This window comes from Rhinoderma darwinii, chromosome 5 (assembly GCF_050947455.1).
Source record: "Rhinoderma darwinii isolate aRhiDar2 chromosome 5, aRhiDar2.hap1, whole genome shotgun sequence".
Classification (NCBI taxonomy): Eukaryota; Metazoa; Chordata; class Amphibia; order Anura; family Rhinodermatidae; genus Rhinoderma; species Rhinoderma darwinii.
This window is the reverse complement of record NC_134691.1, coordinates 190,153,325-190,178,422: the sequence shown is the minus strand read 5'-3', so window position 1 is coordinate 190,178,422 and position 25,098 is coordinate 190,153,325. Positions and strand designations below refer to the sequence as shown.

Below are 25,098 nucleotides of genomic sequence, written 5' to 3'. Positions count from 1 at the left end.
GTTAATGATCGGAGTAGAAGACATTTGTTAACAGCTATCCTTAGGATTGTCGGACTAAACCATTTATTCTAGGAGTCACAAGCGATTGGGTCAGTGGTTTATGAATAGCTAAATCCTGTTGCAAGATAGTTTGGAACCCCCAGTGAATAAACCTTTGGGGAATAGAAAAGAAACCCAGGTAAACTCATCCTCACCTCTAAGTCCATGAATACTTCATCTAGAAGACTCCTGCATCCATCATTGGCGATGTCCTCCAATATAGAGCTCATATTTGTGGAGCCAGATGCCACAAAATCCTCTTCACTCTTTAAATATTTTCTTTTCAGGCTTACAATGGACTCTCTAGAAAATAGGACATAATAGCTGCAATACTTTATGCAAACTTTATATGTGAATGTTGTATTTTATTACTAAATGTGTATTTTTTTTATTTTACAAAAAGAGTAGACTTGCATTATAACCATATGTAAGACAAGCTGTAATAAAATTCCAATGTCTATCCTTACCCATCAACACACTCACTTATCTAGGCCGAACCGATCCAAAAAAGGAAACAGAAAAAAAATTGCCCGAGCCCTACATAGGCGGATACTCCGTTTTGTAGAGATCACTTTTCAGCAAGCATCGGTGTCATGATTACAATAAAGGTAGCACCTTTATTATTAAGTTGGAGGCAAACAACACAGGATCCACCACTGATAATAGGTGATGAGAATAGCTCACCTACTCCCCCTCCCCTTCATCTCTGCACAGGTCACAGAGCATGCCCACAACACTCTCCCTTTGAAATCTATAGGTCATTTTCTGACAGGGTTTCTTATTTCCATGTGGCTTCTGTAAAGCAAGTTTCTGAACTGCTGTTAATCGCTCAGAGCAGCAGCTCAGACAACATGGCTGCCTCTATAATCATGTACAGGTAATCGTATAAAAAAAAAAAATATACAAATCAGAAAATGAAAACAAAATTAGAGAAAAAAAAATGTTTCAGTAAACCATTCTAATTAGTAAAAAATACATTCCTCTTTAGTTCCTTAGGCCACAGTCACAAAGCCATTGGTCAGGTCCAACGATACGGCTTCCATAAAGAGGTGTACTTAGGCCGCTTTATCAGTATTTATTGTTACTAACAAAGCCGTAGTTTGCAGTGTTACAAGAGATATTCTGACAGAACATTGAATGATTATGTGGCATAAGATCCCCATCTCTCACTCTCCAGGACCTATCTTGTCCTGCCCTGTATTACACAGACAGCTCATTGATTTGAATGAACACTGTTTAATGCTTAATTTATCCTGTGGTGGCGCTGCAGAGAAATGGAACACTTACTGCCAGGTTTCACCACAGGTGATTGTTGGGATTCCAGCATGGGGACACTTTGAGATCAGTTTATTGTCAAGGGACCTTTTCTAAATTGGACAACCCCATCAAACCCCTTACCGACACACCGTACATGTACGGTGGACGTGCGCTCTAACAATATGGCGCAAGCTCAAGGTGGCGGCTGTTTTATACAGCTGACGCATGCCTGCCGTTTAACCCCTGATGCCACAGTTAATGGTGACCGCAGCATCTGAGCATTTAGACAGACAGAGGGGGCTGAAACGACAAGATAAAGCCAGACTTCAGTTTTATAACCCCAGAATCATTTATGCCACCTCAATTACTACTAGGAGGGGCCTCAAACTTTTTTGCTGGGGGTGCTTCTATAAGGGGTTACGGGTATTTTCAACATCCTACTTTTCAAGACAATTTGAACTGAATAAATAGAACCACCACATGCTTACCTAAAGGTCTGGCAGTTGTTAATGACGGCTATCATATACTGGACATAGCAAGCAGGAAGTTGCCGATTTTTTAAGTGATCTTCTTTATAGAGCTTTGCTTCCTCACGGTACCTGTAAACAGAGATACATTACTCTTGTTAAATTGAAAACCACCCTTCGTTAATTTCTCTAAACAAATCAACTCACTGTTAACATAATTTGAATATATATTTTGTATGCCTAAATGAATGTAAACTTTGTTTGCCCTTCGCTATATCTACCGCAATACATCAGATAAACAACCTTAAACTTCTCAAAGGCGGAAATATATAGTAGCATTACACCTGAAATTCCTGGCTTACATAAAAACAACTACTTCTAATAAAGGGACAGATCATCATTGGTGCTTTAGCCCTTACGCACACGACAGGGTATCCCGGCCGTTCAAAAAACGGCCGTCACATGGCTGCAGCAGGAACAATAGACCCCTAATAGGGTTATTCACACGACCGATTTTTTGACGGGCCAGGAAACCCGGCCGCCAAAAAATGGGATATGCCCTATTTTCGGCCGTTCTCCCGGCCCCCATAGAAGTCTATAGGCCGGGTAGTACACGGCCATCACTTGAATTTGCTCCAAGTGACGGCCATGTCTTCCGTCGCTCGCTCTCTCCTTCTCCTCACAGTGCGAAGTGCATGTGAGGAGGAGGAGGGTATGTCTTTTACGTCAGCGACTTCTGAAGCAGAATCCCCGGGCCATGTGGCCGGGGATTCCGCTCCAGGAGAAGTCCCTGACTTCACTGTGTCCATATATGGACAGTGAAGCCAGGGAAATCTCCTGGAACAGTGGCGCTATCTATAGACAGGTAGGCAGGGGTGGCATCTATGGGGGGTGTGCTTGTAGAACTACCTGCAGGGGGCTGTGTGCCACTACCTAAGGGGGAGCTGTGTGCCACTATATTCACAGCCTACTTCCAATAATTTCTGCAATAAACCTGTGGGGTCAAAATGCTCAATATACCCCTAGATAATTTCCTTGAGGGGTCTAGTTTCCAAAATGGGGTCACTTTTGGGGGATTTCCCCTGTTTTGGCACCGCAAGAGCCCTTCAAACCTGACATGGTGCCTAAAATATATTCTAATAAAAAGGAGGCCCAAAATCCTCTAGGTTCTCCTTTGCTTCTGAGGCCTGTGCTTCAGTCCATTAGCACGCTAGGGCCACATGTGGGACAGTTCTAAAAACTGCAGACTCTGGGCAATAAATATGGAGTTGCGTTTCTCTGGTAAAACTTGTTGTGTTAAAAAAAATTATTAAAAATGAATTTCTTCCCAAAAAAAAAAATGAAATTTGTAAATGTCACCTCTACTTTGCTTTAATTCCTGTGAAACGCCTAAAGGGTTAAGAAACATACTAAATGCTGTTTTGAATACTTTGAGGGGTGACGTTTTTAAAATGGGGTGACTTATTAGGGGTTTCTAATATATAAGGCCCTCAAAGTCACTTCACAACGGAACTGGCCCCTGTAAAAATAGCCTTTTGAAATCTTCTTGAAAAGGTGAGAAATTGCAGCTAAAGTTCTAAGCCTTGTAAAGTCCTAGAAAAATAAAACGATATTTAAAAAATTATCTCAATCTAAAAGTAGACACATGGGGGATGTTAATTAGCAACAATTTTGTGTGGTATAACTGCCTGTCTTACAAGCAGATACATAGAAATTAAGAAAAATGCAAATTTTTGCAATTTTTCACTAAATTTTGGTGTTTTTCACATTTAAATAATGAATGTATCGAGCACATTTTGCCAGTAACATAAAGTCCAATGTGTCACGAGAAAACAATCTCAGAATCTCTTGGATAGGTGAAAGCATTCCGAAGTTATTACCACATAAAGTGAAACATTTCAGATTTGAAAAATAAGGCTCTGTCAGGAAGGTCAAAAGTGGCCAAAGCGGGAAGGGGTTAAACATAACTGACTGCCTGTTTTAAGGGCCACTTTAGGCTATGTTCACACGGAGTATTTTGGGGGAGGAATATCTGCCTCAAAGCTCCAAACTGAATTTTGAGGCAGATATTCCTCCCCCAAAATACTCTGTGTGAATAGCAATTATCGCGCCGTTTTTCGCCCGCGGCCATTGAGCGCCGCGGGCATAAAACACGCTTTCTCCTGCCTCCCATTGAAGTCAATGGGAGGTCGGACGCGGAAGCGCCCGAAGATAGGGCATGTCGCTTCTTTTTCCCGCGAGGCAGTTTTACTGCTCGCGGGAAAAAGACGCCGACGCCTCCCATTGAAATCAATGGGAGGCGTTCTCGGGCCGTTTCTGCCGAGTTTTGCGACGCGGTTTCCGCGTCAAAAAACTCGGCAAAAGACCCCGTGTGAACATAGCCTCAGTGAAATGGTGAATTTGAGGACAAACTACTAATGTCAATTAAAACAATACAAAAGTTGAATAAAATGTAGCCGTAGTACTTTATGGATAGCTTTTCTATACCTGTTGAGGAATGCATTCATTTGCTGCAGGCACACGTGTAAAACCTTCTTCTTGAGCTCTTCACTAATCTGAGCTGCGACTTGTAAATTTTGCTCAAACATCTAAAAAGAAATATAAAATCACTAGTAACCAGTATCATACATTAAAGAGGCTCTGTCACCAGATTTTGCAACCCCTATCTCCTATTGCAGCAGATAGGCGCTGCAATGTAGATTACAGTAACGTTTTTATTTTTAAAAAACGAGCATTTTTGGCCAAGTTATGACCATTTTTGTATTTATGCAAATGAGGCTTGCAAAAGTACAACTGGGCGTGTTGAAAAGTAAAAGTACAACTGGGCGTGTATTATGTGCGTACATCGGGGCGTGTTTACTACTATTACTAGCTGGGCGTTGTGTATAGAAGTATCATCCACTTCTCTTCACAACGCCCAGCTTCTGGCAGTGCAGATCTGTGACGTCACTCACAGGTCCTGCATCGTGTCGGCACCAGAGGCTACACTTGATTCTGCAGCAGCATCAGCATTTGCAGGTAAGTAGCTACATCGACTTACCTGCAAACGCCGATGCTGCTGCAGAATCATCTGTAGCCTCTGGTGCCGACACGATGCAGGACCTGTGAGTGACGTCACAGTGCTGCACTGCCAGAAGCTGGGCGTTGTGAAGAGAAGTGGATGACACTTCTATACACAACGCCCAGCTAGTAAAAGTAGTAAACACGCCCCGATGTACGCACATAATACACGCCCAGTTGTACTTTTACTTTTCAACACGCCCAGTTGTACTTTTGCAAGCCTCATTTGCATAAATACGAAAATGGTCATAACTTGGCCAAAAATGCTCGTTTTTTAAAAATAAAAACGTTACTGTAATCTACATTGCAGCGCCGATCTGCTGCAATAGCAGATAGGGGTTGCAAAATCTGGTGACAGAGCCTCTTTAAGTACAATATTGGCAAGTGTCAAGCTCTTTTCCAGCCTCCTGATTTCATTTAATAAATGTTTTTTGTTTTTTTTTAACGTTTATGAATATAATAGAAAGCAAAGAAAGAAAGAAAAAAAAAAAAGAAAAAAAAGAAATAACATTGGAGAGCCAACCCAGTTATGCAGATCAGATATAAAAAATATATATGTGAACAAGGAGTATGTGCCTCACATTATGGAAAAGTGGTGTATATATAAAAGGTATACGGAAATAAAAAAATTATTCCAGTTATGGATCGGTAACACAGAATGGTATGATGAGTTAAGTGTCTCGGAACTGCATCGTCCACTAAGGCCTCATGCACCCAACCGTAGTTTTTAATTGGGGATAAAATACTGACCCATTTATTTCTATCGTCCACAGACTCCTTCCCATATATTTCAGGGCATGTGTCTGGGCCGTAGAAAGGACCCTCAAAAAAATAGGACATGTCCTATTTTTTGCATTTACGGACCGTGCTCCTATACTTTTTAATGTGAGCACGGCCCGCGGCCCATCCGTGCAGTATTTATTGACCATAAATACGGCACGGTCGTGTGCAGGAAGCCTAAAAGAGTTCAATCCAAGCATGTTGATGGTGGGATATAGTTAAATGGGTTTCCCAGGTTCAGAAAACAATTCTAGTAGTAGATGCGATGCTTATAGCACAAAATAACAAATATGTCCATACTCTAACTTTTAAATCCCCCTTCACTCTCGCATTAACAGTCTCACGTTCCCGCACCTGTTCTTGTTTACTTTGCTGCATCGATGACGTGCAATACCAACACGTAACCACATGCCATACATACTGCCATCACCACAATGTAAACGGAGAACGGTGGGGACCACAAGAGGGTTGGCAATGGAATGGTGGGAGATTTGCAAGGCGATTATCGGGATATTGCTTATTATGTACCAGAAGCAGCTGCTAAGAAAAAAATTCTGACGCTGGGAAACTCCCTTGAAGAGAATGCCTCACTGAATCCTGTACACTTGGAATAGGGTTGGATAGCCAAGAGCCACATGAAACAGGCCAGTGAGCCACAGTGTGGACACCCATGGTAAAGAAAGAAAAAAAAGGGATTTAATTGAACAAACTAATTAATATTGCAGTCATTTATTAAACACAAAAATCACAAATATGAATTTTCTTCTGTAAAAAAACTAAATAGAACAACATGTTAAAAAAATGTTAAAGAGGCTCTGTCACCAGATTTTGCAACCCCTATCTGCTATTGCAGCAGATAGGCGCTGCAATGTAGATTACAGTAACGTTTTTATTTTTAAAAAACGAGCATTTTTGGCCAAGTTATGACCATTTTTGTAGTTATGCAAATGAGGCTTGCAAAAGTCCAAGTGGGTGTGTTTAAAAGTAAAAGTCCAAGTGGGCGTGTATTATGTGCGTACATCGGGGCGTTTTTAATACTTTTACTAGCTGGGCGCTCTGAAGAGAAGTAACACCCTCTTCTCTTCAGAACGCCCAGCTTCTGACAGTGCAGATCTGTGACGTCACTCACAGGTCCTGCATCGTGACGGCCACATCGGCACCAGAGGCTACAGTTGATTCTGCAGCAGCATCAGCGTTTGCAGGTAAGATCGACTTACCTGCAAACGCTGATGCTGCTGCAGAATCAACTGTAGCCTCTGGTGCCGATGTGGCCGTCACGATGCAGGACCTGTGAGTGACGTCACAGATCTGCACTGTCAGAAGCTGGGCGTTCTGAAGAGAAGAGGGTGTTACTTCTCTTCAGAGCGCCCAGCTAGTAAAAGTATTAAAAACGCCCCGATGTACGCACATAATACACGCCCACTTGGACTTTTACTTTTAAACACACCCACTTGGACTTTTGCAAGCCTCATTTGCATAACTACAAAAATGGTCATAACTTGGCCAAAAATGCTCGTTTTTTATAAATAAAAACGTTACTGTAATCTACATTGCAGCGCCTATCTGCTGCAATAGCAGATAGGGGTTGCAAAATCTGGTGACAGAGCCTCTTTAACAAAAATGTTACTTTACAAGGGGCATCCTTACTTTTTTACATGACTTCATATCAGTAGATGGTTTCTGTCCTTAAGGCATTAAAACCAATGTTATAGTTTTTAACATACAGCTAATATCAATTACCTGGAAAACGATAGCTGGTAGAGTAGTCTGGTAGTACCCATCTTGATCAGCTTCAGGCTCTGTGTTTTTATCCCAGTCCTTTTTATCTGTCTCTAAGGCTTTTCTCAGCCACGAAATGATATTGGACTAAAGAAATGTAGACAAAAATAATAATTACACCTTTGTAGATTTGAACCTCAAAAGAGAACAATAAAGCAAAAAGAAAAAAAAACAGAAATGGATCGGTCACGAAGTATACCTGCTGGTAAGAACCATGATCTGGAGATTATATATATTGTGGTATGTGTTAAAGTGTAGCTAAACGTTTGACATGTCATAGTGACAGGTCAGAAGTTTGGATTGGGGGTCCGAGCCCCGAGACCCCCACCAGTCGCTAGAACGAAGCAGCTGAAGTGTTCGTGTGAGGACTGAGCCGCTTCGTGTCTGTTCGGCTCTTTCCGGAAATAAATGTATCGTGTACGGACTCAATAGAAAGTCTATGAGCCCGTACTCCGATACATCGGCTTTCCCGAAAAAGCCAAACAAACACGAAAAGGAAGAGCACTCACACGAACACTTCAGCTGCTTCGTTCTAGCGATTGGTGGGGGTCTCATTGCTCGGACCACCACCAATCCAAACTTCTGACATGTCACTTTAAACGTCTATATAATGTGCAAGCATTGTCCTTGCTAGAACAACATCTCTATATTAATTTTAGGATTTCAAAATAATCATTTATTTAACCCCATAAATCCGGCATGTTTCACAATGTAGTTAACACGTTGCCTAAAAATTAAGAATCCTGGGGTTGTATATAACAGAAAAAAGAAAGAGAAAAAAAAAAAGAAACAAAATAAGAAGCCCTTGACATTGAAACTCTACTATTTAGGACACCTCGGTCACTGGTGATTACGGTTAGGAAGGGTACGCCATATTACTAGCTAATGCTATATGTGTCATGTATTAGAATATCATATTACTAACAACAAAATCAAAGGAAATGCTAGCTTAATACATGCGGGGGGGGGGGGGGGGACGGACGGGATTGGACAGTGTCAGAGCTCTGACTATCACACCCCCCTGCCCTTTCCATGTCCAGGAATGCCCCACTGACAGTACGGGGGCTGATTTACATATCAGGCACCAATAATAACAGCGGAGGCTAGACAGGTAGTTTAAAGTGCCCCAGGGTCTGTGCAGCAGTGTCTATAACACGGTGCACCCCGCTGCACATGTATAGGGTAGTGAAAGGCTCTCTTGAAATGCTCTTTATGTATTACATTACACTTTTTAACTCTTAAAGCGTAGCTAAACTTTCACAAAAAATAAAACTATTTAAACTGCTATTATGTCCCTCTATGTGAATACATTACTCCTAGCAATTTTTTTCACTTCAAAGTACCTTTTTTGCAGCTTTTTTTCTTGTGAAACCGTCCACATCTATTTTCTCACACTTCCTGATTTTGGCAGTTGCTAGGGGCGTGTCTTACTGTGTGTGATGTTACAATTTGTATGTATCTTTCATGGGCAGTGAGCTATGAGGTGATAACTACTATACGGTGAGCGTGCACTGAGCTATGCACATCAGAACACATTATATATAGAGATGGAAATATCTCTGCACACTCCAGAAGAAAGGAATCAGAGTTTTTCTTTTTCACTTTCCCTGGCAAGTGCAGGGAAGATAAGACAGGACGGCAGGGTGATCGCGGGACGGGGCAGTCCTAGTCTTATCTGATGGTAATTAGCAGCTCAGATTACAGTGTCCTGAGACTCTTTGCCGGAGGGAAGGAGGGAGAATCAACCAGGCAGAGACCAGTGCGCGCAGAAAATTCATCCTAATGACGGGGGAAGTAAAACAGGAGTGCATGCAAGTCCATCACTGCAGCCTGACACAGCGTGGAGTGCGGCAGTGTGATTATCCTGGCTCCTCCTCCTCCTTAGTACAGCCCAGTCAGCGTTAGTGTGGCGAGGGTGTCCCCTCTTCCCCCTGTCCACAGTACTGTAGCCGGCAGTAGCAGAGCGCATGGAGAATGACAGCTCTGCTACTGTCCGGTCTATGGTATGTGTGAGTGGCGCTTCAGTAGCAGAAGCGCAGGTCTGGCCCCCCCCTCACTGTCCCCTCTTCCCCCTGTGCACTGTACTATAACCGGCATTAGCAGAGCGCAGGGAGGGGAAGTGTGTGTGTGTGTGTGTGTGTGTGTGTGTGTGTGTGTGTGTGTCTTCTGCTACTGAAGCGCCTCTCACACATACCATACACCAGACAGTAGCAGAGCGGTCATTCTCTTCCCTGCCGGTTATAGTACAGTGGGTGGCCAAACCTGCGCTTCTGCTACTGATGCGCCTCTCACACACACTATAGTCCGTACAGCAGCAGAGCTCATCACAGTCTCTTCCATGCGCTCTGCTACTGCAGGTAGTGTATAGAGGCAGAGAGACCTTCCTGACGTTACGATGGGGGCGTGCACATCTGACGTCAGGATGGGGCCACCACCCACCCGTGCTCATAGGCAGCAGAATCCGTACATCGATACATTCAAACGGTGTACGGATTTCTGCTAGCAACAGGAGAAATACAAGAAATAAAATGTGGCAGAAGAGTGGCCATTTAAAACACATACAACACAAAAAGGAGCCCAAATTCATTAATAAAGTATATTCCAAAATATATTTATATTACACATGCTGCTAGAAAATAAAAAGTTGATCGAACGTTTAGTTACTCTTTAAATCTAGTGGAGCCAATTATTATTAAGGCACTAAGTCAGAAACATTGTTCCCATGCTGGTTCTCTTCTGTAGCTTAGCTACGAAGGTGATCCCAGATTGTTGGCCGTTGCAGCCCCATGGAATTAAGCGTGAAACTTTGCTGCTTCCAACGCCACTTGGTTTGGACATATTGCTCCAGTGACGGGCCACATAATACTGCATTACATCAATACATCATGCATGGATTCATCTCAGGACTCTACTAAAGCTGTTTGAGACAAATTAAGATTAGTAATATTTGCAATTTGTGTAGGAAAAAAAAAAAACTACGTCGATGTCTTGCGCCAGATTACGTAATTTAGACACTTTTTGAAAAGTGACTGGAAAAGAGACCGTGGCTTAGCAAAAAGGGGCGTTAATTAAAATGTGCAAAAATCGAACCACAAAATATTGGTCTGAAGTGAGCAAACCAAGAGGGGCGTAAAGAAGAGAAGTGTCTAACAAGATGCGACAAATTATCATACAGCACTGTGATAAATTTGCCACATCTTCTGACTGCCTGGACTAGTTTTAAGTTGCCTAAGCTTAAGACTAATAAATCTGCTCCAATGTATTGCAAACGCAAGACAATATTGGGTGGAAAATGACAGCTTACTTGGAGAGTTGCCATGTACTTATGGAGAAGTTGGTCCACAATGTCTTGGGATAGAAGTGGTTTCATGGTCTTCACATCTACTTCTGGGATCAGATCTGCATTTCCCATCATTTCTGAACTATGAAACACAAAAGAATAATCTTTATTTCTTAGGCAAGAAAAAAAAAATTATATTAAAAATATTATTAAAAAGGACAAATTCTACTTCCAAATCCAGGTTTGACTGGAGTTAAAGTGGTTTTCCTGATTAATGTAAATACACTAGTTTCAACTCAGTGAATAAGAACACTCTTGTTTACATACAGAAGAAGTGAATACAATTGTATCCAGTCTAGGCAATGCTCTGTGAGCTAAACAGCTTGGACTCCGGAGTGATACATTGTAGCGAACTATCAGATAGATTTGTGCAGCTGCTGCTGATGTATTAAAGGGGTTTTCCCATCATGGACCTTTCTGGCATATTCACAGGATATGCCATAAATGTCCAATAGATGCAGGTCTCACCTTAGACCAGCACCTATCTCTAAAACGGGGCCTCCTAAACACCGTTCCACCTTGCTCGGCTCCCGCTGCCTCCTGGGCCACTTCCTGATTAGGTGGTCGGGAGTTACCGAAACAGCCGAGGTCCCTGAACTACACTGTTTCCGTAACTTCCATAGAAGTGAATGGGAGTTATGGAAACAGCGTAGCACTCCTAACTACGCTGTTTCCGTAGCTTCAGAGTTCAGAAAACAGCGTAGCTCGCTGTTCTACACTGTTTCTGTAACTCTCTTTCACTTCTATGGAAGTTACGGAAACAGCGTATCTCAGCTGTTTCTGTAACTCACGACCATCGAATCAGGAAGTGCCCAGAAGGCAGCGGGAGACTAGCAAGGTAGAACAGAGTTTAGGGGGCCCCGTTCCAGAGATAGGTGAGGGTCCCAGAAGTAGGACCCGCATCCATCGGACATTTATTGCATATCCTGTGAATATACCATAAGTGTCCAAGACGGGAAAACCTCTTTAAGCTTACAGAGCATTGCCTAGACTGGACACAACTATATCAATTTCTCGTGAAAGAGACTAAAAACGTACGGTTTACAGCCTGTGAATGTAAATCAGTGTTCTCATTCACTGTCAGCAAATTCATATCTTGAAAATGGTGAAGAATTGAAAGTCTACTAGAAAGGGGGAACACCCCTTTAAGCCGAATATTGCACTATACCCTCAATCATACAATGGAGTGGATTTTATTTCTGATCTTCTTTGGCTTAGCGGTCTTATCCTAACAAGGAACACTCCAGGCAAAGCTGATGTTATGAACACTGTGTTATGCTTATTGCAGGGCCTAAAAGGTAGGTTTATGTCAGAGGGAGTCGCTATTTGGTGTGGTTTGAATCCCTCAGAAATGTACCACCCTTCAAGTCCTGCACCGGGCACAGGGCATCAGTTTTGACCAGAGTGTTTCTTTAACCAGATTTATTTTCACCCTGCACTATTTTTATTCAGACAACAGACCACAGGACCTTGGCAGAGCATAGAAGTGCGGGAGCATGGAGTTAATTCAAATCAAACCTGAAATTAGACAATTGACCAAAAAACAAAATAATGATGTAAGATAGATCTGAAATATATAGATAAATAAACACAAAAGTTTGAACAGCACATTCCAGCAAAATGAAACAAAAATAGAAAAAAAAGGTACAAGAACGGCTGTGACTGCAAATTTATAAGGCTGGGTTCACACGTGGCGGAATTTCACTTGAATTCCGCTGCGGACACTCCGCAGCGTTAATCCGCAGCGGAGCCGTTTCTCCATTGACTTCCACTTCTATTTAGAAGTGTTCGTTTAGACGATGAGTAAAATTCCGCTGCGGAGCATAGGCTGCGGAGCGGAATTTGGTGTCCGCAGCATGCTCTGTCTGTTGCGGAGCAGTGGCGGACTGGTTGCGGACTCATGGCGGAATTTCTCCATTGACTTCAATGGAGATTCTAAATTCCGCAATGAAGTCCGCAGCTGTCATGCACATGTCATGTGTGCTGCGGATGCGTCTTGCTTTTTGGACATGACATTTCTTCATTCTGGCTGGACCTATGTATTTCTAGGTCTACAGCCAGACTGAGGAAGTCAATGGGGCTCCCGTAATTACGGGAGCGTTGCTAGGAGACGTCAGTAAATAGTCACTGTCCAGGGTGCTGAAAGAGTTAAGCGATCGGCAGTAACTGTTTCTGCACCCTGGACAGTGACTACCGATCCCAATATACAGCAACCTGTAAAAAAATATAAGTTCATACTTACCGAGAACTCCCTGCTTCTGTCTCCAGTCCGGCTTCTCAGGATGACGTTTCAGTGTAAGTGACGGCTGCAGCCAATCACAGGCTGCAGCGGTCACATGGACTGACGCGTCATCCAGGGAGGTCGGGCTGGATGCCGAAAGAGGGACGCGTCACCAAGACAACGGCCGGTAAGTATGAAAGTCGTTTACTTTCACTAGGGAAAGTGCTGTCCCTTCTCTCTATCCTGCACTGATAATAGAGAGAAGGGAAGCACTTTTCCCGCAGTCCGCAGCAGCTAGTCCGCATCAATTTACTGCACATTTTGGGCAGATCCGCAGCCGTAATCAGCAACCCGGATTAGGTGCGGCATTGATGCGGACAGTTGCGGAGGAAATCCGCCACGTGGGGGCATGCCCTAAAGCACACAAGAAAATGGCGACAGCACACTGTGAACACTAATGCCATCTAAACTGCTAAATATAAATAAATATGCATTACTGCTAGATCTACTTACAAATTCTTAGCGCACATTTTGATCGAACTGTGTTTGCCCACCTGCCACGACAAGGCGACCTCCAGAGGTGGGAACCTACGCTGCACATACACCCAGGACTGGGACTAAGCCTACATATATACCTGGGGATGGTAGGAACCAGCATTAAACTAATTAAAATCACCCAGGGCAGAATGGGAGGAGTGCAAGATCAAAACATGGAGGCAGTCACTAACCCCACATATATTTTTGTGAGATAGATAGATAGATAGATAGATAGATAGATAGATAGATAGATAGATAGATAGATAGATAGATAGATAGATAGATAGGATACCATTACCTATGATAGGTATTTAAAACCCAAGTGAGGAGGCTGACAATCTCATTTGCTTCAAGATCTTCTGATGCCAATTCCTGGATCCGAGAAGACAAAGCTTGGTGATACAATTCTAACATCTTATTGAAGATGTTGTAGGTAGAAGGAAAACATTGCACCATAAGGTTTTTAACCACTGTGAGATCATCCAGAACATATCGGCGGATAATTTCCAAATGACGGACCAACCACATTTTATCAGACTCTCTAGTTTCTGCCTGACTGCCCTCAATTCTGCTTCCAATCGTTTTTTCCAGAACCACAAACATCTTTTCTTTCCACTTCTTAGGTCTTCCCGGAGGAATGAAACCAGTCTGTTTCTTCCGGTCCATCATGCGGCGGTCTATTTTCTCCTCCCGCTCTATGATGCGGACGACTGAGACAAGCAAGGTTGGATCCTTACGAACAGTAGTTATGGATCTCTGTATGACCATCCACAACTGTTTAGCCAGCTCATCAGATAGATGCTGTACTTCCCCAAAATAATTCTGAATTAAGTTCATGTCATGGGTATTTTTGCTGTCCATCCGGTATTGTTCGTACATCAGGTCATCACGAGAGCATTCTAGGTCCATCAATTTGCGATGTGCTTCCAACAGTTCCCCTAGTTCAATGAGATCTTGTGTCTCTTTTACAATTTCTGGCACTGTAAAATAACAGATGTGTTTTAGGTTTTTTTTTGGGGGGGGGGGGGGGGGGAGAATTACCGTTATCCTAACAAGGTTTGATTAGTATTTTTACTATAAATCTAAACATACATGCATTGTTCCTTTTTTATCTGTGCAATAGAGATATCATTGTCTATCATGTTTTTTTTTCATATATGCATTATTATGGAAAGGAATAGCTTGTTTTATATTATTCTTACCATCTAGTTGTTATATTGTACGGTTAGTATTTGCCAGAACACTATTATACCAATACTGCTAAGCATAAGTTATTCTGAACCACGTGTGGACTTTATAACACATCTACAATATTAAGCAACTTATAAAAAACACACACACACACACACACACACACACACACACACATATACGAATATATATATACACACACATATATATATATAACAGATTGTACCTTACCTTAAAGGGGAAGTTCACATTTTCCAATGCAGATATTTTACAGATGTCTGGTAGAATTTTTTCACAAAAATCTTGGTGTGAGCATAGCATAAAGCTGGCTGTACATTTGAGGTAGATATTGGCCAAACAGAGCACTACATTTCCTTATTTCCCCATAAACACGCACACTTGAACGAGCGTGCATGTCTATTTCAATGCGGAGACATAAATTAGCAGCTGCCAGACACCTCTGCTTATTTCCCAGGGGAACAAAGGATTGGGTATATTGAAATCCAACATGGCCGATCCTTCTTTCCCCTGACATTTGCTGTCGGGGGACTGTTGGGAGGCCCATGTACACATTAGATCATCAGCTAATCCTGATCAATTGTCACCTTACGACTTCTTAAACATTTTCCCATTAGGATTGATCATAATGAGTGCCGCTCCATGGAGTTGCATACAAAGGAGCCGCTTTATTGCAGTGCCTAAGATTGGCTGGAAACCAAGCTGTACTTCAAGTGCCCAGCCTAAGGCCACACACATACACACGGCAAATTTGTTGGAAATTTTTAAGGTGGGATGTTTGTGGAAATTTACACAGATTTTCAAATCTTCCACGTGCTCAGTTTTGATTGTGTTAAAATGGTTTCAATATTTATCAAAATCCACATAGAAATATGCACGTGGATTTACCAGACTATCCAGTTGCCCTGCAGAAAGATTCCATAGAGTGGTGGCGTGACCTTATGGGTTCTGACATTTAATAGTTAACTTCCACTCTAATGAACAGAATTGCAATAAACACTACAAGGCTGGTCATAAATCACTTGTCACGAGCCTGAATACAGGAAATGACTAACATTTTGGGTTATCCACCTGCAAAAACAAATCAAAATGTCTTGCAATGTCATGGCAGCCCGCTCGGCTACAAGTGCAGGCGAACGCTCCATATCATAACAATATATATGTAAAATGTCACTGCTCCATGCATTTACAAGTACTCTGAAAGAATACATTTTCCTTAAATTCAATGGGGCAGATTTACTATTCAAAACGCACCACAATTCTCGCTAGACAGAAATTTAGCGTACAAGCCACGCGCCACATTTTATTTATTTTTTTTACATACTCGACAAGGAGGAGTGGCTTAGCGGGAAAGAGGTGAAACCTAGCCAAAGGAGAGTGGTTTAAATGTGACACTGCGCGCCAAAATTGTGTCACAAAAGCTGGTGTAAGCATAGCCAACTAATAGGTGGTATAAGGAAGAGAAAAGTGTCTAGCACGATGCGCCAAATTTATCATACTGCATGTGCCACGGTGATAAATTCTGCACATTTTCTGACTGCCTTATCTAAGTTTAAGCGCTCTAAAACTCAGATAGTATTAGTAAGTCTGCCTCATTATATTTTGTTCTTGGATGTAGAATAGGGTAAAGCTTCCTAAACAAAACTGCGTGACCCCTAAATATGCATTTAAAGAGGTTGTCTAGCGAGTGCCTCGCACTCTGTAATTCAGGACAGGACAGGTTAGCCAGAAAGCCCATTGATGTGCATGAACACGGTGTAATGCTTCTTTTCTCCTGTAATGGCGCTGTAGGGAAATTGAACACTTTCAGTCAGGTTTCCCCACAGATTACAGCTGAATGCTGGGGGTGACACTTTGTGGTCAGCTTATTCTCAAGAAGTAGGAATTGTCCAAAGCAGGAAACCCCTTCAAAACATCAGAAGTTATTTTTAACCTCTTCCTGATATTTGACAAACTGTACGTCATGGCGGCAAGGTAGGAGGGAGAGGAAGAGTGGAATATTGAGCAGGCTGCAAACCCAGCAGGTATTGGAACTTCACTGTAATGGCCGGGATCGGAGATAACGCCAACCCCAGCCGTTAAACCACTTAAATGGCGTGGTCAATAACGACTGCGACATTTAAGCCATTAGAAATGGAGAAGCCGGTGAAAATTACAATACACTGCAATACATAACTATTGTAGTGTATTCTACTAAAAAATAAATTAAAAGAAACAGATAACCCCCTTCATGACGCAGCCATTTTTTGCATTTTCACTTTTGTTTTTTCCTGCCCACCTTTCAAAAGCCATAACTTTTATATTTTTCCATCAATATAGCCGTATGAGATCTTGTTTTTAGATTTTCACGGCACCATTTATTTTACCATATAATGCAGTGGAAAAATTTGTGGGGTGAAAAAAGGAAAAAAAAAAAAAAACAGCGATTTCTCAATCTTTTGGGGGTTAGTTTTTATGGCTTTCACCGTTCGGTAAAAACGACATGTTAACTTTATTCTATGGGTCAATACGATTACACCAATAAATTGTTAAAAATAAAATTTATGTTTTGTCGCCATATTCTGAGAGCTATTACTTATTTATATTTCCGTCCATTGAGCGGTTTGAGGGCTTTTTTGCAGGGCGAGCTGTAGTTTCTATTGTTAACATTTTGGAGTAAATGAGACTTTTTATTACATTTTTTGTGAGATGAAATGACCAAAAAACAATTTTTTTACATTGTGCTGGAGGGAAAATAGATGGAAAAAAACCTTTATTTTACTGTATTTAACTTTCTTTTCTTGTCCCCCTAGGGAACTTGAACCAGTGATTGTTGGATCGCTTGCATGATATACTGCAATACTAATGTATTGCAGTATATCAAAAGCAGGGCTTCACAGGAGTACAAAGATGGCAGACCTACGAGCCTTCTTCAGGCCCCCAGGATTCCAATGTTGATCATCGGCACCCCACGATCGCATCAAAGAGGGGGCCGTTGCAATGTTGCAGCGGGCGGCCCCCTGTTTCTAACCATTTAAATGCTGCAGTTGCTATTGTCCGTGGCATTTAAGGGGTTAAACGAGCGGGATGCCGCTCGTTACACTGAAGTGTCGGCGTGTGCCATATATATATATATATATATACACATATACACGGCGGATGTCGAGCAGAGGTAAAGTAATATAAAAAAGAAATACAAAATATTATACGTTTGAAAGTAAAAATAAAAAAAATTATATTTTTCCTGTGTTGTAAAAAAAATAAACATAAGTGGTATTGCCGCATCCGTAAAAGTCCAAACTACCCTAATATAAGGTTATTTAACCCGCAGGGTGAACACTGTAAAAAAAAAAAAAACACTGCCAGAATTGCTATTTTTTGGTCACTTTCGCTCCAGAATTTTTTTTTTATAAAAAGCGACTAAAAAGTCGTATGTGTACAAAATTGGTACCAATAAAAACTACAGCTCGCCCTGCAAAAAACAAGCCCTCACTCTGCTCAGTCAATGAGAAAAACTAAAAAAGTTGAGAGTATGGCGACACAAAACTAATTTTTTCTTAACAAATAGTTTATACTTTGTAAAAGTAGTACATTATGTAAAAAACAATGGAAATTTTGTATCGCCGTAATCGGATAAACATGCCGTTTTTCCCGCTCAGTGAATCCCATAAAAACAAAACCGAATAATGGAGGAATCCGTTTTTTTTCTCATTCCACCCCACAAATAATGTTTGTTTTTTTTCACTTACCCAGTACATTAAGGCTATGTTCACAAGAAATTTTTGCGGCAGAATCTGAATTCCGCCTCCCATTCATTTAAACGGAGGGGACGCTTTGTCTGCTGGAAAAAGAAGCGTTCTGCCCGATTTCAGGGGGATTCCGCCCAAACCTCCCATCGACGTGAATGGCAAAAGGACTGCTCCTTGTCTAGAAGGGTGACCCCTACGCTGTGGAGATCAATGGGGGTCCTACTGGTCAGACAGTAATGCCATTTCCTGTGTGGGGGAGGGGATTAGATGAAATAGAATGGAAATATTTCCAAACGGATTACCAGAGAAAATGTTCTTGAGGTTCTCGACTGCTGCTGCAAGTTGGCTGTGTTGGACGACAGCATCCTTCACATCCTTCAAGCTTTCAATGGTATTTATACTCTGCCTCCAATCTTTGCTGAGGTTTCCCAACGATTGCTGGATGTTTTTCACGTCATTCAGAGCATTGTGAAGCTGGTTCAAACCTGTTCTCACACCGTCAAGTTGTGATTGGATAGCAGCCTGGAAAAAAACAAGAAGTATAAAAAAATAAAAGTAACAACGTGGCCGGTCATTCCCATGGTGTTACTTCCGAATTGTAAAATAATAATAAGTGTAATTATATCCAGTGGTTTTTCTGCTAACAGCCCCAAGTCCAACTGAAGAAAGGGCTAAGACATCAGAACAAAGATTAAAAAAAATAAAAATACAAAAATTGGAGTAAAACCACATTAGGCGAGTGCTTACCTTTAGCCTGGCCTCCACAGATGCTTTTTTTCGAGCTTCTCTTCTCCGATACTGCTCTACTTTATCCAGCTGATCTGGTCTCTGTAGCATTCCAGCCACGCGCTGCACAGCCGTGGCCACTGCCTCTCTGTCTGGCTCCTCCATGCTGAGCTTATACAAAAAGTTCACACAGAAAGAAATTAATCTCTCAAATAAATACAGTATGTTCCAGACGAATTTAAAAAAAAATTATATATTAAAATAACGTCACATACTATAAAGCACCCTACCCACATGACCAGTACAGTGGCAGGGGTGCGTTCTACCCCCAACAGAAGACAACAAGTCTGTCCTGCAGGTATGGAAAAAGGTTTTATCCTTAAAAAGCATAAATTTATATGGCAACTTGTTTGAAAATACATGGAACAGAGCAACGGTTAGGTGTGTTGACGCTTACGCGTTTTGACCGATCATGTTCTTACTTATAGCTATGAGTAAGAACACGATCGTTCCAAACGCGTAAGTATCAACACAACTAACCTGCACTCTGTTCCACATATTTTAAACAAGTTGCCAAATTTATACTTTTTTCCCTATGGATTTTCCTTGTAAAGCACTCAACAGAAGGACTACAAGTACCAAGCAGACGCATTTGGTGAGCCTGCTTTTTGTTTTGTTTTTCCTAGGAGTGCAAACATAGCATTACACCAGCGTGTAATGGATCTTCTGCACTTATCATTTGCATGGCTACAAAACTATGAGAATTATCTTGTAATTTAGGCCTTGTATTATTTGTGTCATTTTATACAGGTGTTTTGAGGTTCCATAGAAAAGCCAGTAAAAAAAAACTACAACATACTGCGTTTTAAAACATACGCCACTGAGTTCAATGACACTACAAACAAAGACGCTGTGTATTTCAGCTTTCTCATATTTTACTATAGACAATAAAGTAATATCTGACCACAGCTTTTTTGAGAAAAAAAGTTAATAAAAAAAAAACACAAATTTAAAAAAAAAACCTTGCGAAAAATGAAAGTAAACGCTTTGTGTGAGATCAGCCACAAGAGGATCTATCAGCTCCCCTGACAGGTCTGGTTTAGTAAATGCTTGTATTCCTCAGAAATATAACAATTCTGAAGCACCTTTCCTTAGAACCCTGTGTTGTGCCATTCCTCTGTTATTCCTCTTGGAAATGTATAAATTGACAACTGGTGTTACTATTCCCCTGGTCAATAGCGTGTTTACACAGTCTATCACTATGAGCACTGACTGGATAGTCACAGACTGTGTAAGGACACAACTCATTTTTAAGGAGAATGGAAACACCCAGTTGTCAATATATTCAGACATTTTCTGGAGGAATAACAGAGGAATGGGACAGCACAGGGTTCTAAGAAAAGAGGCCCCAGTATTGTGATTTCATGTTTAAATAAAACAGAAGATGTGATGGGTCCTCTTAAAGGGCGTCCATTCTTATCTTAAAGATTTTATGTGGTTTGAGCCCTTTTCACATCGGAGATGCCACAATAAGGAGCGATCATCGGAAGTAGTAAGTCCTGCAGGGGATGTGAAGCATTACACAGAATCCACTGAAAACAATGGGCCCTCCATGTAATGCACAGGCGAGTCAGGCCTCTGATGTGGCTAATAGAGGATAGTCCCAAGTGGATGACCTGGACCTTATACAGGGCACATAGAGAGGGTAGAGCACATAGAGAGGGTAGAGCACATAGAGAGGGTAGAGCACATAGAGAGGGTAGAGCACATAGAGAGGGTAGAGCACATAGAGAGGGTAGAGCACATAGAGAGGGTAGAGCACATAGAGAGGGTAGAGCGCCTATCTTGTCATAAATGCTGTTTTTCATTTGTTCATGCAACGTTTTATGCTCTGCAACTAAACTAATCGGATTTAAAAAAAAAAAAACTGACAAATTTATAGCAGTTTCTTTTTTCAAGTCATTAAATAACTAAACTTTCAAAAAACTTTTGACATGTCAGAAGTTCTGATCAGTGGGGGTCTGAGCACTGAGACCCCGCTGATCGCTAGAACAAACGGCAGAAGCGCTCAGGTGTGCTGCTTTGTTTGTGATCAGCTTTTTTCGGCTAGACGAGCAAGTGGTGTGCGGGCTCAATAGAAAGTCTATGAGCCCGTACACCAAAGCGGATCCTACACAAAGCAGCGCAACTCTCACATGAGCGGTTCTACTGCTTCGTTTTAGTGATCGGTGGGGGTCTCAGTGCTCAGACCCCCACCGATTAAAACATACGACATGTCAAAATTTCTTGAAAGTTTAGTTATCCTTTAAAAAAACAAACAGAACCGATGAAGGTGCCTAGGCATTAGCTTGAGAGCCATAGAAATCAATAGGATATAACAGAAAAAAAATTAATTTCTGTTATCCATGGGAACCCAGATAAAAGAAAGTGTGTGTGTGTGTGTGTGTGTGTGTGTGTGTGTGTGTGTGTGTGTGTGTGTGGGTGTGTGTGTTTTAGATGTCCTGAAAACCCTTTTAAAGCAGTGACTTCATTGGTTGCTATAGGTAACAGCAGTTTTAGAGAGTTGCTATACACTATAGAAAGCACCTACAATATACCCGATGTTACAATCCAGCCCTGAACTGCGATCATGACTGCAGAGGAGCCACACACGTCCATACAGGGTGCTATATGTACACACTATATATGTAAATAGATTCCGTCCATGCAGATATGTAAACAAACCCTGCCCCTTCCATGTAGTCAGACACTGCTTGGGGTCTGCACCGGCTATATGTCACCAAGCAGCTACGAATGACTGACAGACCTGCTAGCCTCGCACTGACCTCATAAACAAACATTAATGTGACATTTTCCGTCATGTCTTACAATGACCGTGCACCTATGACAGCGATGCACCTCTTATCTGAAGGAGAACTCTATGGACGTATATTTAATGCTGCAAACACAGACGGCAACGGACTCCTTTAAGAGAAGCAGCGGACATGTCCCGGCACCGAGAGCCGCCACAATGTACACACAAACACATCATACCCAGTTTTACCGCAGCGCTGTCTTGTGACGGCTACTACCGGAAGCTGATATGGTATCACAGCAATACACTTCCCCGATGTCTGGGCCCGCCCACAGAACAGTAGATTCACCAATCACCGTGCACGTCTTAATTGCACACTCTGCCTCTTCATATCACACCTACTGTGATTGGCGGCATTGTTATGATTGACAGCTGCGTGCCGTGAATTTTTTAGGGATTACACAGAGGAGTTTCATGATGCGGCCGTGGTTCTGACTGACGGGAGTGTCATCACTAGGGAGTAAACCACGAAACTTCATGAAAATAGTAGCAGGGACGTTCACACGCTAGCAGGCTTTTACGGCTGAAATGACAGACTGTTTTCAGGAGAATACAGCTGCCTCGTCTCAGCCGTAAAAGCAGCTCCTCGTATTATGCGAGGCGTCTTTGACGCCTGTAATCTTGAGCTGCTCTTCATTGAGGGTATGTTCACACGAGGGCGTCCGTAACGGCTGAAATTACGGGGATGTTTCAGCCTGAAAACATCCCCGTAATTTCAGCCGTAACGGCATGTGCAGGCGCTTGAATGCCGCGTCCATTACGGACGTAAATGGCGCTGCTATTCATTGGAGTCATTGAATAACGGCTCCAATTACGGCCAAAGAAGTGACAGGTCACTTCTTTGACGCGGGCGTCTATTTACGAGCCGTCATTTGACAGCGGCGCGTAAATTACGCCGCGTGTGAACAGACAAACGTCTGCCCATTGTTTTCAATGGGCAGATGTTTGTCAGCGCTATTGAGGCGCTATTTTCGGATGTAATTCGGGGCAAAAACGCCCGAATTACGTCCGTAAATAGGCCGTGTGAACATACCCTGAGTTCAATGAAGAACGGCTCAAATTACGTTGCAAAGAAGTGCCCTGCACTTCTTTGCCGAGGCAGTCAATTTACGCGTCGTCGTTTGACAGCTGTCAAACGACGACGCGTAAATTACAGGTCGTCTCCTCAGTACGTCGGCAAACCCATTCAAATGAATGGGCAGATGTTTGCCGACGTATTGTAGCCCTATTTTCAGACGTAAAACTAGGCATAATACGCCTCGTTTAGGGTATGTTCACACGCTGAGCCAAAAACGTCTGAAAATACGGAGCTGTTTTCAAGGGAAAACAGCACCTGATTTTCAGACGTTTTTTGAGCAACTCAGGGTATGTTCACACGAGGGAGTCCGTTACGGCTGAAATTACGGGGATGTTTCAGCCTGAAAACATCCCCGTAATTTCAGCCGTAACGGCATGTGCAGGCGCTTGAACGCCGCGTCCATTACGGCCGTAATTAGCGCTGCTATTCATTGGAGTCAATGAATAACGGCTCCAATTATGGCCAAAGAAGTGACAGGTCACTTCTTTGACGCGGGCGTCTATTTACGCGCCGTCATTTGACAGCGGTGCGTAAATTACGCCGCGTGTGAACAGACAAACGTCTGCCCATTGCTTTCAATGGGCAGATGTTTGTCAACGCTATTGAGGCGCTATTTTAAGACGTAATTCGGGGCAAAAACGCCCGAATTACGTCCGTAAATAGGCCGTGTGAACATACCCTCATGTTTTTCGCGCCGTTTTTTTGGCCGTTTTTGGAGCTGTTTTCAATAGAGTCTATGAGAAAACGGCTCCAAAAACGTCCCAAGAAGTGCCCTGCACTTCTTTTGACGAGGCTGTAATTTTACGCGTCGTCTTTTGACAGCTGTCAAACCACGACGCGTAAATTACAGGTGGTCGGCACAGTACGTCGGCAAACCAATTCAAATGAATGGGCAGATGTTTGCCGACGTATTGGAGCTGTATTTTCAGGCGTAAATCGAGGCATAATACGCCTAGTTTACGCCTGAAAATAGGTCGTGTGAACCCAGCCTCAGGGTATGTTCACACGCTAGCTGTCATTTACGGCTGAAATGACAGACTGTTTTCAGAAGAAAACAGCTGCGTCGTTTCAGCCGTAAATGCTCCTCCTCGTAATATACGAGGCGTCTGTGACGCTCGTAAATCTTGAGCTGCTCTTCATTGAGTTTAATGAAGAACGGCTCAAATTACGTTGCCAAGAAGTGTCCTGCACTTCTTTTGACAAGGCTGTAATTTTACGCGTCGTCTTTTGACAGCTGTCAAACCACGATGCGTAAATTACAGGTCGTCTGCACAATACGTCGGCAAACACATTCAAATGAATGGGCAGATGTTTGCCGACGTATTGTAGCCCTATTTTCAGGCGTAAAACGAGGCATAATACGCCTCGTTTACGCCTGAAAATAGGTCGTGTGAACCCAGCCTAAGGGTATGTTCACACGCTAGCAGGCTTTTACGGCTGAAATTACAGACTGTTTTCAGGAGAAAACAGCTGCCTCGTTTCAGCCGTAAAAGCTCCTCCTCGCATCATGCGAGGCGTCTGAGACGCTCGTAAATCTTGAGCTGTTCTTCATTGAGTTCAATGAAGAACGGCTCAAATTACGTTGCCCTGCACTTCTTTGCCGAGGCAGTCAAGTTACACGTCGTCGTTTGACAGCTGTCAAACGACGACGCGTAAATGACAGGTCGTCTGCAAATGAATGGGCAGATGTTTGCCGACGTATTGTAGCCCTATTTTCAGGCGTAATACTGCTCGTTTACGTCTGAAAATAGGTCGTGTGAACCCAGCCTTATAGTAACAGAGCTAGCTTTACTATCTTGTAGTTGACAACTTAGAAATAGCTTTCACTGTGATTTTACATGCGGTTATTTTTATTTACATAACTTTAGAGTTCAGGTTTCGTATTTTACTGACAACTATTATTCATGGACAGCTGGCATTTTTTAAGCTCTGCATAGTTGCCAACATTTGAAATGTATTTCCATGGACACTGACCTTGTTACGATCCGAAAAACGTGTCAAAAACGCATTCTTTAAAGGGAAG

General features: G+C 42.4%; 1 protein-coding gene across 4 annotated transcripts in view; it reads right to left on the bottom strand.

The window, feature by feature from the left end:
- EXOC3 (exocyst complex component 3) overlaps positions 1–22,243 on the bottom strand; it is a 31,548-nt gene extending 9,305 nt beyond the window's left edge. Inside the window, exons 1-9 of one of the 4 annotated variants that reach the window (XM_075826823.1) lie at positions 22,177–22,243; positions 19,165–19,314; positions 18,720–18,939; positions 13,779–14,460; positions 10,687–10,804; positions 7,344–7,469; positions 4,251–4,351; positions 1,785–1,895; positions 195–342 (exon numbers count right to left, since the gene is read on the bottom strand). In XM_075826823.1, the coding sequence (XP_075682938.1) occupies positions 195–342; positions 1,785–1,895; positions 4,251–4,351; positions 7,344–7,469; positions 10,687–10,804; positions 13,779–14,460; positions 18,720–18,939; positions 19,165–19,308 (1,650 nt within the window). In that variant the 5' untranslated portion in view covers positions 19,309–19,314; positions 22,177–22,243. Of the gene's footprint in view, positions 1–194; positions 343–1,784; positions 1,896–4,250; positions 4,352–7,343; positions 7,470–10,686; positions 10,805–13,778; positions 14,461–18,719; positions 18,940–19,164; positions 19,315–21,968; positions 21,994–22,041; positions 22,142–22,176 lie in introns of those variants that run through there. The other 3 variants (XM_075826825.1, XM_075826824.1, XM_075826821.1) reach the window with 3 other exon arrangements.
- Between the last annotated feature and the right edge of the window lie 2,855 nt (positions 22,244–25,098).